This window comes from Diadema antillarum, unplaced genomic scaffold (assembly GCF_040938485.1).
Source record: "Diadema antillarum isolate AM-2024a unplaced genomic scaffold, OU_Dant_1.0 scf00000068, whole genome shotgun sequence".
Classification (NCBI taxonomy): Eukaryota; Metazoa; Echinodermata; class Echinoidea; order Diadematoida; family Diadematidae; genus Diadema; species Diadema antillarum.
In genome coordinates this window covers 2477289-2492138 of record NW_027270957.1, presented here as the reverse complement: position 1 = coordinate 2492138, position 14850 = coordinate 2477289, and the positions used below count along the sequence as shown (strand labels likewise).

Sequence of the window (14850 nt, the reverse complement as noted above, 5' to 3'; positions counted from 1 at the left end):
TGTCAGACCTGTATATGGAGTGCAGATACACGTGAAAGATTACCATTACCAGTATGATGATCACAGTACGCATGCTGTAGGAAGAGCCAGAGTACACATTGCATTTGTTTAATCTGTTAACAAACTGTCTGTGTGGCTTGATGAGCACCTACATTGTACTCATTCCTGTCCCATAGAATACACTTCTGCCTCATGACTTGTTTATGTCCTTCCTGCTGTTAAAATGTAATCTCACAACTGATTCCAATAGTGAACAATGAGTTGTTGGACATTCACAACAGCACAAACTACATGCAGATGCACTTGAGTATAATAAAAACATGACTTGATTTCGACTACTTGTGTTTTCCAAGTGTAGAGTATGATTGTATTCATGATGTGTACACATCATATTTTTGCATTAATACTGTAGAGATTACTGTGTTTGCCGTATTAAGCAAATCTATATTCATGTATATACACTTGTATATATATATTTTTTTTTTTTTCCAAATTACATGTAGGACTTTCTGTATTTTTGCAAATGGTTTAATTTGCAATCGTAGAATACTGCAATGGACAGAGAAATTGGTATCATTTATCATCAGGAAAAAATGTGTATATCCATTTACACAACACGGGGAACCAAAGTGGGGGCCGATTTTCACATTTTCATTTTCTTGAAAATACATTGTCAAATTTGTTGTTTTTTCCATTGATGAAGGGCTGTCTGTTAATCAGTCACAATAAAAGTAACTCAATGCAAGAATTCGTTAATTTGAAAAAACACACAATACTAGCTCTTGCTGCTATAAAGGATTTGAAACTGGCACTGGCGGTCGGGCAGAAGTGTAGAGCGCACTAGTGGATATGATGCCTGTCTAATAATCAGGAGATCATTGGTTTGAGTAAAAACCTGAGTACAGTTGAACCTCTCGTATCCCGACAAGTCGGGACCGGGGCTCATCCGGATAAGGGATTTGGCCGGATACGGGAGACTCAATGCTTTATATGTACATAAACATACACATGTACTGATGTAGCCCATTGTAGTACCACATGTAGTAATATGTATACTGCAACCTTTTCATTGTTACACTCAGTAACAGACCCCAAAATAGAGGTTCGTGTTTGCAAGAATGAAATCATTTTCTTTTATAAATTCTTGGGATGATTTACCTAAATAATTATTAAGAAATGTATCAAGTAGATCTTGAAAATAAACAGTACAAGTCAACGAAACTACGCTTCAAAATTCGATCATCACGGCTCGGCAAAGTCGACTGTAGGTCGCCATTGTTAGATGGTCTCCCTCTCTCTCTTTATGTGTGTACTGTGTGTGAACAATTTTTGAGTGTTCAATATCATTCGTTGCTCAGCCAATGACTCGAAACAATGCATGTCTAGTCATATCGACGGCTGTGTATGGACCTATATGTGGCAATGCGATATGAGAGGATTCGAGCGCATAATCTGTCCATGTTCTTGCGATGATTTGGGGATGTTTGGGGATGTTAAAATGTCTGAAGGTAAGCAGTTTGGAAGGAAATTTGATGTAATGTATGTTAATCATGTTGGAATTAATATGTAATTCATGTGTGTTTGTGTAGGAGCTCTCAAGGAGTTGGGAATCCCTCTTTCCTCCCGTAATTATTTTTAAAAAAAATCACGGCGAGATTGCGTCCGTATAATAGAGAGATCCGGATAAAGGGAGGCCGGATAAGAGAGGGTCAACTGTATGTACATGTATACATGCATGTTATTTTTTATCATGGCTACTACTAAAACACTGAATAATTGGTGCTTATTTACATAATTTGTATGTTGATGAAGGGCAGTTTGTCAGTCAGTTGTAATGACCATACATTGTACCTTGTCTGTGCAGGGAGCAGTACAGCATGCATTGTCATCTTTGATGGTGATAACAGGACTGTTGCATCTGCCAATCTTGGTGACTCTGGATTCCTCATCGTCAGAGGAGGGAGGATAGTCCACCGGTCAGAAGAGCAGCAGCACTACTTCAATACACCGTTCCAGTTATCAATAGCGCCCCCTGGCCTAAGAACTATACTGAGTGACAGGTGAGTGATTAATTTCATGTCATTTTTTGAGAAATAAAGTCAGTCCTTATTCTTGGCAAGTTTGGTTGATTATGCAGAAATACATGTACACATAGTGACAAACTGGCTTCAAGAGGAAACTGTACAACAAGTAGCCTTTTTGAGGAGTGCATGTTTTTCACATATTGCTCTGGATATTGCTCCGAATATCCTCAAGTGCTGCTCTGATTTCAACATCTATTCAAGTAACTTTTTCCTTGAGATGTATGACCCTCTGAAAGCCAAACCACTTTTGGACACCAGCAAGAAATGAATTGCAAATCTTTTTTCCCTAATTCATAATTTTAAGGAAATGGACATTGCTTGCAAGAAGTAAAGTTTCAAGAAGGAAATGTGTCCAGCAGTTCATGCTGACATACCTAATTTTATGTTATTTACACTGTACATGTACTTGTAGTTGATAGTGAGCATTGTTTGCAATAATAATGTTGCACGTTCACAATAACCTAGTGCTGTGCTGTGGAATCGGCAGTTTTTAAAGTTGTGCTGACGTAAAAGTTACTTGGTAGGAGACACAGAAAACTGGTCTCCTGAAAATACATTCAAGGAACTCTTTCAGTAAATGGTCTTAGTTGATTATGTGAATATTGGTAAATAGGAACAAAAGGAAAGAGTTTGCCTTCACTGAAGTGGGATGAATTACATGCAGTGGAATTTTTAACGCAGCTTGGTACCTGGTTGCATGAAGGAAAACATGCAGTACTTGCAGGAAAAATGCTTGGACACCAATACTGCAGCACACCATTTACAAGGTATAAACTAGGACTAAAATGCAATGTGTACTGAATCATTATGTAATCATTGTAATGCAAGAGTTCTGTATTCAGAGCAATATGCTATATTTCATTGTGCTGGCTTGATTAGAGCCACTTGTGGATTTCTTGTGATTGTAAATGTTTTTCCCTTTCCTGCAGCCCCCACTCAGCTTCGAGTTCCCTCTTCAACGTTCGAGAAGGTGACATCATCCTCATGGCAACGGATGGCCTCTTTGACAATATGTCTGAAACCATGATTCTTGGTGAGCTCTCGAAGCTGAAGGTGAGTGCAATTGTGTTTCCATCATCTCAATAGCCTCACAGCAGATAAGCAGTTTGTATGTTGTATGTGGATATGTCATGATGCACCCTTCAAGACAGTGAATTGGTATTATGGAGACTCTCAGGGTATTCATGATAAGAGTCATATCCATCAGTGGTAATTTAACTCAAAGCTATGCCTCTTCCCTTCCAATGTGATTTTAGTATAATCTTTGCAGTATACTTGGGTGACATGACATTGGATAGTATTGGATGTTGTATAACAACATCTGTATTAATGATTATAAATGACTGGCATACACGATTATCATAAACTCAATTTATTTTTTAGTAATTATTGAGAATAGTGATATTAGATATTGTTATTGAAATATTTATTTTTGTTTTGTATTATAGGTTGATCTCATTGTGCAATGGTTATGATGATTAAGATTGATTTTTTGTTGTTCTATGCATTTTTTTTGTCATTGCCACACTGTATCTTGTATGTATTTTTAATGTATTCATGGCCCTTTGTTAACAATGTCTGTAATTCAGCCTCCGGACTGCGATGGATATTGATGAATAAAACACCTTTTCAATTCCTGTTCAATTCAGTGGGATAGTAGAAAGTATGCGTCCCTGATACAAAGGGCAATATTTTCTGGTATTCCAAGAAGTGAGGCAATTAATCAATGGATTACTCATCCCAATCTTCACCTATCTCTGACTGACTTCTCTCATGTTCACATTGGACCCTGCATTGTGGGGACAGTCGCCAGAAATCATCTTTTTTACTACTGACTTTTCACATTGCTATATCAACTATCCTTGAGTTGTGGGTGCAATCGTGGCTGGGGGGGGGGGGGGGGGGGGGGGGGGGGCTGCCACTTGAAACCAGACTTTGCACATGCACACATTTGATGAATACATCTGGATGCTATCAGTTTTATAACAGAAGATCACTCTCCCTTCCAAATCTGTCCACGGACCTGACTTGCTTCACGGAGCTGGGGGACAAGTCCCAGCTAGTGTTCACATTATGGTTTGGGAGGGGAAAGTCCTGCAGCATGAGACTTTCCCCGCAGTGCGGGGACCAATGTGAACACGGGGTGTATTAGCCAACTGATGTTAATAATAGTGCATTACAGGGCTCACACCTGTAAATAAAATGGACTGTCCCAGACCCCTTCACAAATTCGTACCAAAGATACCAAAATAAATGAAGAAAAAAATTAATTAAAAATCAATAATGTAGTTTGGCAAAAAACTGAATAGCTGTAGACATTGAGTATGAATTCCTCTACAAACTGCATTTTGGTTGGAAGATGAAAGCTTCTCTGATGGAATTTGAGGGGACTATATTTCATTGGGAACGTGTACGGAAAATAGGTTACTTTTTGAGTGACAAGAACTCGTAGTCTGGCTTTGCGGACCCTTGGACAGAATTAGAGCAGAACAACCCACCCTGAAAATCTGATGGATGAAAGGGTATATCTCACTTATTCAGGTTAGTGAAGATGAAACACCTCACTTCTCCCAGCTATTTTACAGAATTTTTTGAAATTTGAATTTGAACACACGTCTCTATGGGGAATTATTTACCCGTGTGAGCCCTACAGCGCAGACTAGCTTGTTCTATACTGCGCCAGTAAACTGGGTAGCATCACTGAAGTAATGCAGTGTGTCAGCACAGTTTAGATTCCTGGTACTATTACACAGATTTGATGTAACAGCTGAAATGTGGTCATTTGCACTAAGTTGAATTTGTGTGTGCATGCCCACTTGAGCTATTGCAAATATATGTTCAAGTATTAGACCCTAAATCAGAGGTGGTTTGTGGTAAGAGTACATAGCATTGATAACACAATGCCTTGAATGCGGATGGGCCAATGATGCAGTAGTTTTGTTATTTTCATACTTAATCAAAATAGAATACTTCTGGGTGTAAACATTATTTTTGAAATTCATTACAATGTTTTCAGTAGACGTCAAAATATTGGAAATGGAATGCAAGCAGACCACATTATTCATCTTCATTTTTATTTTGTTTGTTTGTTTTCATATGCATATTGCAGCCAAGCTATTGACATTAATTTTGCAAGGTTACATAAGCTGAAACATAGCCGGGTGGATTAAGTGAGAATCACAGAGGTCTAGAAAACAATGCACATGACATTAAGTTTTGCCTCAGCTACCCATATCTTTTAAATGATTTGTGAATGCTTCCTCCAGGAAATGTTGTCAAAGGCATTTGTCCATGCATCCTTCAGTCCGTCTGTCCTTCTGTCTGTAACATATTTTGTGGACAATGTCCAGTTGTAACTGAAGAACCATTTACGGTATCCTATCAAAACTTGGCATATTATGCATATGGGCAATTCCGCGGTTAGTAACGTTACATTTGAACAAATTCAGATATTTGTTTTTACTACTAAATTACCATTTATTCATTTCAAGTCAAAATTATGTCAAAAACATGTTTATCCTTCCCAGGTTTATGATACAGAAAAGAATGAATACAATCCATGAAATATTAGAATTGCTATGGCAACTTAAAGGGCAGGTTAGTAACGTTACGAAAAAAGGACATGACAAAAAAATCAATGTCTTGTAACAAAAAGTGTGCAAAAATTCAAGTCACTTCAAACAAAGTGTTGCATTAATCTTAATTATTGCATCATGACAAATGTTCACACAAATTTTTTTAGCAGTTCGACCAATAATTTTTTAGCTAGACCCCCAAAAGCATGGTTAGTAACGTTACGGTTAGTAACGTTACATTTGTTCGGAGTAATTCCGCAGGTCATTTCACCCTTTTGTAATTGACAAAATGTCACATGACTTCTGGAGTATTTAAATGTATTCATCTTTTACCCATTAGCAAAACTTTGAGGAAAAAATTTCAAGGAACCCACTGTAATTTGCATTTAAGTGAATTTCAGCATCCCCAGTCCCACATGTACATTTTAAACGATGGTTTTAGATCTCGCAAAATCAATTAATACGAAAAATAAAATCTACTGAATTTTAAAGACCTTAATGAATGGTGAACATCCATGGCATTAGTTGGTACCTAAATTAAAGAGTAAGATAAAGAGGCACATTTCTTTTATCCTTGTCATGTCCACCTAACTGCGGAATTGCCCATATATGTACAATAATGTGTATGCATTTGAGTGGATGCTCAAGGTCAAAGTTCATTGGTCAAGGTCAAATTCTAATTTCACTACTGTAAAACACAATATTTTCGTGGCATGAAATTTTCGCGAGTTGCCTCTAACATTCAATGCATATACTGTACACAAGAACTTTTGCGTGCATTTTAATTTTGCGAATCTTGGCTCTCGCGAAATTCGTGAAATTAACATGTCAACATGCAAACATTCCTCGTTTTACAGTATCTCCTCCCCCTCCCCCTCCCCCCTTCATTTCTCTGCAGTGCCTGATTACATTACCATAAATCTTAATGCAGACATGTATTACCAAATAGATATTTCTTTTAAAAAAAATGTTTTGGACATTGGGGTCAAAGGTGAAGTGAAAATGCTAAATCTGAAGAGTTTTTCTTCATATTTCAGATATGGCTCAAGGTATCCTCATGAGACTTAATACTTATATACATATGTACTGCCTTAGGATGATTGTCTTGAGAAGTTTTAGATCATGGGGTCAATGGTCAAGGGTCAAAGGTCAGGTTGAAATGCTGAAATTACACATTGCTTAATGCTAAATTTGATATGACACTATTTCATCCATACCATTGTATACCCTCAATTAAACTTGGTCTACTGTATACATTGTATTTGGTAGGCATTGTTTCTCCATGTATTGCACAATGGTTCTGTAAGGAAATATTTGCACTATGGGCTTTTAATGCTAGAATTTCACTAATTTTCCCATATTTTGAAAACAGCTTAAAGAAGAATGAAAATCAAGACTTTTAGCCCACTGATTATGTTGAGGGTGGGGTAAAACGCATTTCAGTACAAAAACCAGTTATTTCAGGCCCTCAGAAGTGGCGATATTCAGTATCTAAAGTGTAACATGTCGTCTGCTGGTGCATCACACTGGAGGTCGCCATTTTGACGGCCGAATTGACACACCCCTGTGAAGGTGTGACGTTTTTGCAGAATACTGCAAAACGAAGTTCCCCTTATGTGCGCGACTGAATGCAATGCAATACACACGTAAAGCAAAAAGAGAGCGGGAGGAGACAGCCGACACGATGGTCTATTTTTACTGCCAAGCATTCGGCTGACAGAATGTCTCTGGCAGAGGCCTTGGCAAGACTTTTCACACGATTACTTAGGGTAAATGATGATATTGAGGTATAGATGTGCAAGACATGTTTTTTGTGTTTGTCGGACAATGCGTTCCATGATAACCATAATTTTACCAAAACCTTGTGGATTGAATAACTTCCATAGTATTTAAGCAATCAATTTCAAAATTAGTATCTATGATGATCTATAGGTGTAGTTATGCAAGACACTCTTTGTGTTTGTACTTGACAAAGCGTTGCCATGGTAACTGAATGTTTTTCTTTGAAATCTTGTGGATTGAACAACTTCCACAGCTTTGAAGCAATTTAAATCAGATTTGGTAGGCATTATGGCCTTGAGGCATAGATGTGGAACATCTTTTTTTGTGTGTGTGTTTGTCGGACAAAGCCTTGCCATGGTAACCATAATTTTACCAAAACCTTGTGGATTGAATAAGTTCCACATCATTCAAGCAATTAAGGTCAAATTTAGTATATAAAATATGATGATCGGGAGGTGTAGTTACGCAAGACACCAATGTGTCAATATAAGAAAAATGTGTTGCCATGGTAACCACTCATTTTTGTATCAAATTGAACCATTTAATCTATGAAGGTGAAATTTGGTGTGTATGATGCTCTTTACGTGTAGTTTTGCAAAATATCCTTTGTATTTGTGTCGGACAATGCATTGCCATGGTAACCACTTTTTTTTTTTTTAATCCTTTGGAGTGAACTTCTTCCACAGTTTTCAAGGTCAATAGCACAATCAGGGTAAATTATGCAATTGTGTAACAGGGTAAAAATGAAAAAAGCTTGGTGAAAATGCTTTTTTTGTTGTTTGTTGTAGCTGAGTGTTCAAATTTTCATTTCATGTAAAGAAAGAGTATAAACACGTCCACACCATGCCTGCCAACAGTACGACAATACACCAAAGGTGGACTGTACTGAACAGGAAGAAGAAGAAGAAGAAGAGTAACAATTTTGCATTAAACTGTGCATAAATTAGCATTTTAATTAGGGGTGTCGAATTACATTGAAATGACTAATTTATTGGAAAAATTCATTTAAAAAAAAGGAGAATGTTTTTTTCATCTGATATTGCTGTTAGATATTCCTGATAAATATCCCTTTCATTCACCACCAGCACATAGCCATGACATATCACAAAATATGAATAAATTTCATATTTTCACTTCTCGAAATGGATGATCAATTTTGTAGGCATTATTTTGAATTCAAATAAAACCACTTTTACATATTTTATCATATTTCACTTTTGCCAAAGAGTGAAGAGGCGAAACTCTCAGGAATAGGTAACAGACATATAGTGGCCATTATTACAAATTTTTATGAAATTAGGGCTGGTGCTTTGGAAGATATTTTTCATCAAAAAATTATACCTGTACAGTTTGACCTTGAATGTGCGCACAGTGTTTGGATCAATTCTCATATTTGTAAACACAGATAGAAGAATGAATGTGAGATTTATGATGACTTGAGTTGATATCCAAGCTGTGACACTCAAACAATGACATATTAAGCCAAAATACTATGTTTTTGCTTATGATATCTTTAGAAATTGAACAAGCATTGAAATATGAACACTGAACACTTATCATATGACCTTCATGCAGTATAACATGGGCGTGTATTGGCCTTTTTATCCTCAGCAATTTGTAAAAATATAAAAAGATAAGTTCCTATTGCTCAAATTTGCTAAAATTTTCACACAATAGATTTCTACATACATTGTATGTACAATTCATGGTTAAAAAAACAAGGATATTCAATACTAGGGGAAAATATTCTTTTAAGTAGTCAAATTAGGATATACATTGTACCTCACTGAAAATACTGAAGAACGGCTGCACTTATTTTCCTCAGCATTTGAAAATGGCTCAAAACTCAAAACTGGCAGAACATTTAATGGCAAACAGTGCACCATATTGTAGTGTGTCTTCAGTACTTTCAGGAAAAGCAGAAAAATAAGCTGTTTCTCCATGTATACTGTAGCTGTACAGCATGGGTTAAAAGGTCACAATGTCACAAAAATAAGCCAGCATTACACTCCTACCAGGACGGGACTTCATACCTCATATTTTTCTCCAGCTGAAAGAACCACTGTTTTTTATTGCATGCAAGCAATGCCAGGAAAAAATCCATTAATTTGATACCAAACACATAGGGGTAGACTTAAAATATGGACCTCAAATCTTGATTTTACGCAAGTTGTAAAACACTTTTTTTGACGCATCACATATGTTTTTGGGGACTTTTTGGTATTAATCTTTAATAATCAACAGTAAATGAGAAGAAATTAGCTATTGTCTTACCACATGTGATTACTGATGTTTTAGCATGCTGCATGTGAATTTTTAAGTCAGTTGGTGCATTCTTTTAGAAGTTACAATTTTTTAAAGTGAGAAAGTCATGATTGCATACCCTGATTGTGCTTATCACCTCAAGCAATTGAAACCAAATTTGGTAGGCATTATGGCCCTGAGGTTTAGATGTGGAACACATGATTTTTGTGTTTGTCACACAAACCGTTGCCATGGTAACCACAATTTTACCAAAACCTTGCAGATCGAATAACTTTTCCATCATTCAAGCAATTAAAGTCAAATTTAGTATGTATCATGATCTAGAAGTGTAGTTTTGCAAGACACCAATGTGTCAGTTGAAGGAAAATGTGTTGCCATGGTAACCACTGATTTTTGTATCAAAATAAACCATTCAAGCTATGAAGGTCAAATTTGGTGTGTATGATGGTCCTTAAGTGTAGTGATGCTGGGGGAAAGCATATTTCCATTTGCTGTTAGTTTTATACTCAGTGTCAACTCTGTAATTGTACAGTAAACTAAAATTCAGGCTTTCAAGTGGCCCTACTTTTCCTACTTTTTCCTACTTTTTTACTGCTGTCCCTACTTTTCCTACTTTTTTGCTCAAAATCCTACTTTTTCCTACTTTTTCCTACTTTTTTGGTGAAAAACCCCGCCAAAAAAAAAAAAAAATGTGCAAGGCTACTTGAATAATTTATATTCAGAAATGATGAGTAGACTCTAGTTGCAGATTCTTACTGGTGGGGAGAGCCTCTTCAGCATGAAAGAGGGATAACACACACCAATCAACCACAAGACTGCTGCCAGCCTCAGCTTTTGCTCCTGTGCAGATGTGATTGATCCCACTGATATTGCAGCCTAGGACTTGGAGCAGTGCTCAACCAGCTCTCATCATCGCTCAAAATTACCAGGCTCTCCCAGGAGCAAAAGTGAGGCTGAGGCAGCAGGGTTGTGAGTACAAATTAAGATTTACATGTAACATCAAGAGTTCTGGTGAGTGTCGACGAAAACTACTCCAAAAAGCCTGCACATGTCCTGACTTATTCCTACTTTTTTTTCTTTAATGCCCTACTTTTTCCCTCTTTAAGTCCTACTTTTTCCCTCTTTAAGTCCTACTTTTTCCTACTTTTTTAGAGATTTCGTTCCTACTTTATTCCTACTTTTTTACGTTATCCCACTTGAAAGCCTGTAAAATTATTCTGTTTCCAATTCGACAAGTGCACAAACTTGGTATTAACGTCATTGCCCTAATGACATCACATACTATAAAGCCACACTAGGGGCGGGGGTATTAATCACCTTCAGTGATAATTCTAGTTTTTTAAGCAATTGACCCCAAATTTGGCATGTGTGACCGCTATCAAAGGTAGATGTGCAAGACACCTTTTTTATGAGTATTTCATACTGCGGTGCCATGGCAACGGCAGATTTTCATAAAAATCTTACAAAATGTTGTGGATCGAACTACTCTCTCAGTTTTGTAACAATTCTGTTTGAATTTGAGATATGTGATTAATGTAATGTATAGTTGTGCCAAACATCTTTGATGTGTGCATTAAAACTGTTACCATGGCAATGGCAGTTTTTTTTTAAACCAATCATACAAAAATATGTGGATTAACCTAACTCCTTCAGTTTTTAAACATTTGGCTTGAAAATTGGCACATGTGACCACTATGGTACGTAGATGTGCGTACTTAGTCTTTCGTCATTATTGATCAATGTGTTGCCATGGTAACAGCATAGTTTGAATGAAAATCATACGAAAATATTGTGGATTCAGATAACTCCCTCAGTCTTAGAGCATTTGGCTTGAAATTTGGCACATGTGACCACTATAGTATATGGATGTGTAAACTTAATCTTTCGTCAGTGATGAACAATGTGTTGCCATGGTAACATTTTTTTTTTTACCAAAAAGCATACAGAAATATTGTGGATTTGGTTAACTCCCTTAGTCTGTTAGCATTTAGCTTGAAATTTGGCACACATGACCACTGTGGTACGTAGATGTGTAAACTTAATCTTTCGTCAGTGGTGATCAATGTGTTGCCATGGTAACGGCATATTTTGAATGAAAAATCATACAAAAATATTGTGGATTCAGTTAACTCCCTCAGTCCTTGAGCATTTGGCTTGAAATGTGGCACATGTGACCACTATAGCATATAGATGTGCAAACTTAATCTGTCATTAGTGTTGAACAATGCGTTGCAATGGTACAATGTAACAGCATTTTTTGACCAAAAAACATATAAAGATATTGTGGATTCAGGTAGCTCCCTCAGTCTTTGAGCATTTAGCTTGAAATTTGGCACACCTGACCACTATGGTGTAGATGTGCAAACTTAACCTTTTGTTATTGTTGATCAATGCATTTCCATGGTAACAGCATATTTTGAATGAAAATCATACAAAAATATTGTGGATTCGAGTAACTCCCTCAGTCTTTGAGCATTTGGCTTGAAATTTGGCACATGTGACCCTATAGCATATAGATGTGGAAACTTGATCTTTCATCAGTGGTGAACAATGCATTGCCATGGTAACAGCATCTTTTCACTAAAACGCATACAAAATATTGTGGATTCAGGTAACTACCTCAGTCGTTGAGCATTTAGCTTGAAATTTGGCACATGTGACCACTATAGTACGTAGATGGGTATACGTAATCTTTCGTCATGGTTGATCTGTGTGTTGCCATGGTAACAGCATATTTTGAATGAAAATCATGCAAAAATATTGTAGATTCAGTTAACTCCCTCAGTCTTTGAGCATTTGGCTTCAAATGTGGCACATGTGACCACTATAGCATATATAGATGTGCAAACTTAATCTGTCATTAGTGTTGAACAATGCATTGCCATTGTTTGTAACAGCATTTTTTCACCAAAAAACATATAAAGATATTGTGGATTCAGCTAGCTCCCTCAGTCTTTGAGCATTTAGCTTGAGATTTGGCACACCTGACCACTATGGTACGTAGATGTGCAAACTTAACCTTTTGTTATTGTTGATCAATGCATTTCCATGGTAGCAGCATATTTTGAATGAAAATCATACAAAAATATTGTGGATTCGGGTACCTTCCTCAGTCTTTGAGCATTTGGCTTGAAATTTGGCACATGTAACCACTATAGTACAGAGATATGCAAACTTCATATTTCATCATTGTTGAACAATGTGTTTCCATGGTAACAGTGCATTTTGAATGAAAATCATACAAACATTTCGATTCTCCTAACTCTCTCTGTTTTAGAGCATTTTGGCTTCAAATTTGGCACATGTTACCTCTACATTACCAAGATGTGCAAAAAATCTTTTGTCAGTGTTGAAAATGAGTTGCCATGGTAACAGTATATTTTGAAAGAAAATGATACACCAATATTGTAAATTCAACTAAGCCCCTCAGCCTTTTATCATTTGGCTTGAAATTTGCACATGTGACGGCTGTTGTGCAAACTTCATTTTTTCTTAATGTCCAACATTGTGTTGCCATGATAACACAATTTTTAATGAAAACCATACAAATTGTCAGTTTATTTATCTTGCTCACTCAGTTTTTGAGCACTTGACTTGAGATGTGGGACATGTGACTAACAGTGAGCAATACATTTATTCACTTTTGAACAGTGCATTGCCATGGTAACATTTTTTTTCCATTAAAAAGTAAAAAAGAAATTAATCCTGGTTGAGCTAATTCCCTCAGTTGTGGGTGGGGGTATATTAATCACAATGAGTGATAGTTCTACATGTAGTTTTAAGATTTATATTATGATATAGTGTGTTGTAAGAAAGGAACTTCTGCATCTTTACACATGTAAAATAATATATTTTTTTTCTTGTTCTTGCCTAAACTTTTTTCATTGACATCAGATACAAATGCTGCTTTGCTAGCAGGCAGCCAAGCTTAGGGCAATTTTTGATAATATGTGATATGTTAGATGCATCATCAGATGCAGTTGAAATGGCAGTAGCACGGTTTTTCATGTGAGGAGGAAGTTTTAGATTCTTTGTCTCGACAGGGATTAATAGCTTAGGAAACTTGCCAGCATGATGCTTATGAGAGAGAGTCATTCAATAGACACCAGACTTTAGAGTTTGGTATGAGTGTGTCAAATTTCAGGGGAAAGAGAGATCGTTTTAATTTTTTTTTTGCTTTTTTTTTTTAAAACGTATTTGTTAAATGCTTGTCAAATGTAGGCCTACAATTTGTACACCGCAATTTTCTGTTGTTTTAATGGCAGTTGTGGTGACAGAATAACCATAATAGCAAAGTATACACTTGATATGCATTCAAGCTTTCCCATGATTGTTATTGTAGGTATATACAATTGTAGTGCATCTTGTGAACAGCAAGTGTAAGAAACTACAAGTTGACAATGCTTGTGAACCTGACTGGATAGATACAGTCATGAAATGAAATGAACTCTCATGTTGCAAAACAAGTCTACAGGTAGCTTGATTCTTTGGAAATGGCATGCTTCAGACACAACCATGCCATTTTTATGCCTCCGCCACGAAGTGGTGCCGGAGGCATTATGTTTTCCGGGTTGTCCCTCCGTCCGTCCGTCCGTCCGTCCGTCCGTCCTTCCGTAATGAATTTTGTGGACAGGGTAACTACCAAAACCTTTTGAGGTATCCTCATGAAACTTGGCATGTATGTGTATTAGGGGGTGAAGTTGTGCCTATCAACTTTTGGGTGCACATGCTCAAGGTCAAAGGTCAAAAGGTCAAGGTCAAATACTTAAAATTTTACTATTTCCCCCATATCTATGCAATGCCTGAAGATATTTTCTTGAAACTTAGTGTATACATGTACTACCCAATTAAGATTCTCTGGTGAAAGTTTGGGGTCATGAGGTCAAAAGGTCAAAGGTCAAAAGGTCAAGTAAAATGTTAAAATTTCACTTTTTTCTCTGTATCTTGGAAATTGTTCAAGGTCTCTTCATGGAACATAGTGTATATGTGACCCTGCACCTCAAAACAAACAAAAAGTCGCCAGACATGAATTTTTAGTTAAGACCATATTCTGAAAGAACAGAGTTTAAGCTTTAAAATGATGTATAACTCAAATCAAATGGACTCTCCTAACATATCTAAATATTGGAAAGAAAGCACAAACT

The 14850-nt window shown here is 36.7% G+C and overlaps 1 protein-coding gene across 1 annotated transcript in view; it reads left to right on the top strand.

Moving 5' to 3' along the window:
• The window catches only part of LOC139716669 (protein phosphatase PTC7 homolog), a 50034-nt gene that overhangs the window by 13834 nt on the left and 21350 nt on the right, over positions 1–14850 (top strand). The window contains exons 3-4 of the mRNA XM_071628198.1: positions 1865–2060; positions 3014–3137. Coding sequence (XP_071484299.1) covers positions 1865–2060; positions 3014–3137 — 320 coding nt within the window. The remainder of the gene's footprint in view (positions 1–1864; positions 2061–3013; positions 3138–14850) is intronic.